This window comes from Gadus chalcogrammus, chromosome 19 (assembly GCF_026213295.1).
Source record: "Gadus chalcogrammus isolate NIFS_2021 chromosome 19, NIFS_Gcha_1.0, whole genome shotgun sequence".
Classification (NCBI taxonomy): domain Eukaryota; kingdom Metazoa; phylum Chordata; class Actinopteri; order Gadiformes; family Gadidae; genus Gadus; species Gadus chalcogrammus.
The window spans coordinates 4,546,891-4,551,890 of record NC_079430.1 but is presented as its reverse complement, the minus strand read 5'-3'; the positions used below and the strand labels follow the sequence as shown (position 1 = coordinate 4,551,890).

General features: G+C 39.3%; 1 protein-coding gene across 1 annotated transcript in view; it reads left to right on the top strand.

The window, feature by feature from the left end:
- cntfr (ciliary neurotrophic factor receptor) overlaps positions 1-5,000 on the top strand; it is a 79,791-nt gene that overhangs the window by 68,752 nt on the left and 6,039 nt on the right. Inside the window, exon 7 of the mRNA XM_056578499.1 lies at positions 9-172. Within this exon, the coding sequence (XP_056434474.1) occupies positions 9-172 (164 nt within the window). The remainder of the gene's footprint in view (positions 1-8; positions 173-5,000) is intronic.

The following is a 5,000-nucleotide window of genomic DNA, read 5'->3' as shown; positions in this document are numbered from 1 at the left end:
TTCGCCAGTGAAACCGGACCCCCCCGAGCGCGTGGTGGCGACCCCCATCCCCAGCAACGTGCGGCGGCTCGAGGTGTCGTGGACCAGCCCCTCCAGCTGGCCAGAGGTGGACTCCTTCCCCCTCAAGTACTTCCTGCGCTACCGGCCCCTCATTAAGGACCAGTGGCAGCACGTGAGTGGCTCCATCCTCATCCCTCTTCTTCTTCTGCCGTACGGTCGAGGTCCATTCAACCACATTCATCGTCCGTGGGCGTTGTTTGGGGCAACTAGTTAACTGCTATTCCCCAGTTTGTAATGGGTCTCCCCACTCACATTGGGCATTGTCCGCAATGCTCCAGTCCGATCCTCATACCATTACGTGGTTATGAGATTATTAGGACTATTATTATAACATTAATAGTAGTATTATTGCTTTTATTGCTATTATGATTATTGTTATTTATCATTATATTTATTTCATTTTTATATAATTATTATTATGAAATACTAGCATATTACTATTTCCTTCATATTATTAGTAGTATGAATTGTAGTATTATCATTTTAGTACTAGTATGAATTGTATTATCTTGATAGTATTTGCTTTATTAGTAGTAGTATGATTAGTAGTATTATCTTCATAATATGTATTGTAAAGATAATGCTGTATTAGTAGAAGTATCTGTATTAGTAGTATTAGTCATAGTATAATAAGTGTTATGATCATTATAGTGTTGGTATTAGTGGTATTATTATTATTAGGTGTTAAGCAGATAGGTGTTAGGCCAGCTGTATCATTGTTATTCCCTTATGTGGGCGAATGCCACTTTGAGAGGCGAAGGCAATAGGCTAATCTCCTTAGCACTTCCCACCAAATGTGGGTCCCAGATCAAGAGCCCACTCCAGAAGGGACGGCCAAAAGAAGAGCTACCCTGGCCTAATGGGGGCGCTATGACATCACTATCAACTCTAATAGACAGTTTATGTGGCCAAACGTCTGCTTCAGAGGAACCTTTTTTTGGAGGGTTGAGGGTCAAGCCCCTAATTGGTCAAGTCAGGTGAAGGTGATTGACCCTACAACATGGCTGCCAGAGGGCAAAACATGTCCAGTCAGATTCAAAGGGCAGGGTTACCTTTAGCCAATTATCCTCAGACTGGGTGAGGAGAGGCTGGTGGCTCAAGGTGTATCAGTCCAAAGAGCGTCTCAATCAGACCCTATGGGGGTACTGCAGCCACACCACGAATAGTGCCACTCCTATACAGCGATACACAGGGTGTTCCTGGTTCAAAATGGGCTTTTGGGCAAAGAAAGAAAGAAATCGATACATTTTCATGTTATTTATGGCCATTTGATAAATAAAAATAGAATAGCTATAATGCTTGGATAAATGAAAGTGACTGGAAGGATCAGTGGTCACATCCTAAGCAAAACGTGCCAAACGTGCCACTGCCATTGACTGGTCCTGGTGCTCAACTTATTAAACATTCGGAATCATCTACCTAAAGCCAATATTCATTTGTGACACGTCTTCGGGGGTTCGGGTGTTAAAATGACATGATAAAAGCCGTTTCATTAGACCATAACTTTAAAAGTACGAATAGAGAAACAACTCTAAGCAGAAATGGCTGTCCCAACTCTCCCCCCTGTCCCTCCTCCCGACCTCGCCTCCTCCCGTTCTCCTTCCACCCACCCCCTCTTGTCTCAACATATCATTTATGCATTTGAGAACGCGTCGTTGCCTTGACGCCAGTGTTATAGCGGCCTGTTAAAGCTGGAGTGGTCTGTGAGGTTTCCTGTGCAGCCGCCCGACCATGAGGCTCTGAAACGCGTCTAATGCCCTGCTGACATATTCTGCTTACTGCACACACCCCCTTGGCATGTAAAAATAAATATTCCAATGTTATAGCCGATTAAACAAGGTTTTCACTCCATTGACTTAACAGGGCCGTTAGTTAGTAACAGAGGAACAGATTTCACATTCAAGCCAGCAGAAATACAGATTATTCAACCTAGTTGGACCCTTTCTGATGGCCGGTGTTTGACCTGTTTGTGCTCATTGTATAGGCTGCTCTGGCTGTTCCTTGAATCCCTTAAGTGCCGCAGCATGTTTTATGTTTTCTTAGACAAAAGCAATGGAAACGTGAGCAGTTATTTGCACACACTTTCAAAAGTAAGAGAGAGTCTACATGTTTATTTTTAGTTATACTATTTAGCCATTCAACCGATTGTTATTGCCAGTTTTATTACTATTATTCCGCCACATTCACTAGTTTGGCCTGTTCCCCTGGCTCACTCTTACCCAAATGTTCTCATTGCAGTGAAACTGTTCCATTCTCTATCCAGTCTACATTCTAGATGTCGTGAAAAACAGCCAAACTAGCAGACTGAGAGAATAGAGGCACATTACTGAGAATGCTTGTATGTTTGGTTTGTATTTACAGCGACGGCTTCCAATTTGCTTTGTTGGTTGGTAGTTGTCGTTGTAGTTGAATGGTTGGTTGTCAAACTCGGAATAGTAGGATTGAAATGTGCTTGTCAATGGAGAGCTTTGACCTGAGGTCATAACAACGTGACACATGGCGGCCCTCAGCGCTAATGGGAATTAAATTATTGTAAGAGGGTTTGCTGATGTTTTAACACAAAGTTTGATGTGTAGTTATCCGATATGTGTTTGTATAGTGTGTAATTTGCTGTGATTATAGCTGTAGCATATGTGGTATTGAACCGCTCTTTTACCGACTCAAATAGCCAGTGTCTGTCTCCTCTTTCCTTCAGAAAAAAACATCAATTGCTGCTGCATGACCGACAATAAGTAGGTCTACAATGTAGCACTTTCCGCTGGCAAAAAGACAACATTGCAGCACCCAAAACCAATTTATTCAGAGATGAATGTGTTTTGCACTCTCTCAATTATCTCTCTCTCTGTCGGTTGTTCTGAATTTCTGAGTTGGCCCGAGATGAAATCTTCTTGACCCTGTTATAAAACCCTTTCCTATTTCATACAGAAAAACCCTGCTATATACTACAGACGGTGTCATTGAGAAATCATCGGATTTCATAACTTGCGTCCTTCACAGTCTGCAAATATCCCAAAGGCCAATTGCCTAAATCTATAAAACAATTCTCTCAAAAATAATTTTACTATCTTCTTCATGACTATTTTTCTAATGGAATTTGGATTGTCTTTGTTGGAATCTCCAGAGCCTCATTAGTCAATGGTAACAGAAGAGTTCCTTAGTTCAAAACCGTAGGGCTGCTACCAAAAATAACTTCCAGCGGCCCGTCGCATTGGATGCTAGCAGCCATAGCTCCCGGAGACTCCGCCCACTTTGTACCAAACCTACTCTGCACTCTACATATCAACATATACACATAAACTGATACATATCTAACTGATCACTGTTTTGATTGTTTGTTTGTTTTGTTTTGTCTTGTTTTTGTTTTACTTATTTTTTATTTATTATGTTTATTTATTTATTTATTTATTTTTTCCACAATGTCTTGTTTTTTAAACGATTTATGATGACTATATGCTCTGTAAGGTGACCTTGGGTGACTTGAAAGGCGCCTCTAAATTAAATGTATTATTATTATATCAACTAACCTCCATGGATCCCATTGTTTTTCCATTAAACCAAACCTCTTAAATCCATTTTTAAGGGGTTATCTTTATATTATTCATACTATTAGCAGTTAATTGTATCATTATAGTATCAGAAGTAGGATCTTGATCGTATTCGTATTATAAGTAATGTTTTCATTTTGGTATAAGTTTAAGTTTGTTATAAATATAATTGGGTTAGGGTTAGTTATAATTATTAGTAGTATTAGGAGTAGAATTATCATTATAATATTAGTACAATTATCATCATAGTATTATTAGTATTAGGTATTAGGATTATAATTAGTCTTATCCAATTAGCATAAGTAATATTATTATTAGTAATGTCATAATAGTATTAGAAGTATAAGCAGTAGTATTATTATCAAGATAATTTGTAGTATTAGTAGTGGTATTAGTATATATAAGTATTATATAAGTATTATTAATATTATTATAATAGTAGTGTTAGACTAACATGTCTCATACTAGAAAGATTATTATTCTAGTGATAGTTATACCGATACTACTTGTGGTCTTATTACTAGAGGCATTATCTTCATGGTATAAGGAGCACTTTTATGGTCGTAGTATTTCTTGCACCGGAGAAGAAATAATATTATTCTATTCTTGACGGATCACAGAGTGAACCTGTGTGTGTGTGTGTGTGTGTGTGTGTGTGTGTGTGTGTGTGTGTGTGTGTGTGTGTGTGTGTGTGTGTGTGTGTGTGTGTGTGTGTGTGTGTGTGTGTGTGTGTGCGTGTGTAACTGTATCTGGTTGCTAAGCTCATCTGGGGTCCAGGGGTTGCTATGGTTATAGCATATGTTTCTGGGATGGATTGTGCAGCTGACAGCAGTATTAGGACGCTGCTCCATGTCTAGACAAACACATGCACACACACACGAGTACAAACACTATACACACTACATGCACACTATATACACGCACATTATTACAATTCATTCATTTATTACGACTACACATTGATTTATGCACACATACTATACAAACTGCATACACACTCATCAATACATACATGGTGCAGAGGTACACAGCTCTGTTTGCACATTTCTTTATTTTAGAATATCTTTAGTAATATTTACATTACATATTTATGATGCATAATATCTCTAATTGTACATTTCTCATTTCACACTTGTTTGGGCAATGTAAACGTATGTTTCACCCTTTGAATTGAATTAAAGAGAGAGAGAGAGAGAGAGAGAGAGAGAGAGAGAGAGAGAGAGAGAGAGAGAGAGAGAGAGAGAGAGAGAGGGGGGGGGGGAGTAGCCGATTGATTTAAATAACCTCTTTAACTGAATCTAACTCTCTCCTACACTCTGTCAGTTCAACACACACACACACAGTCACACACACACACACACACACACACACACACACACACACACACACACACAC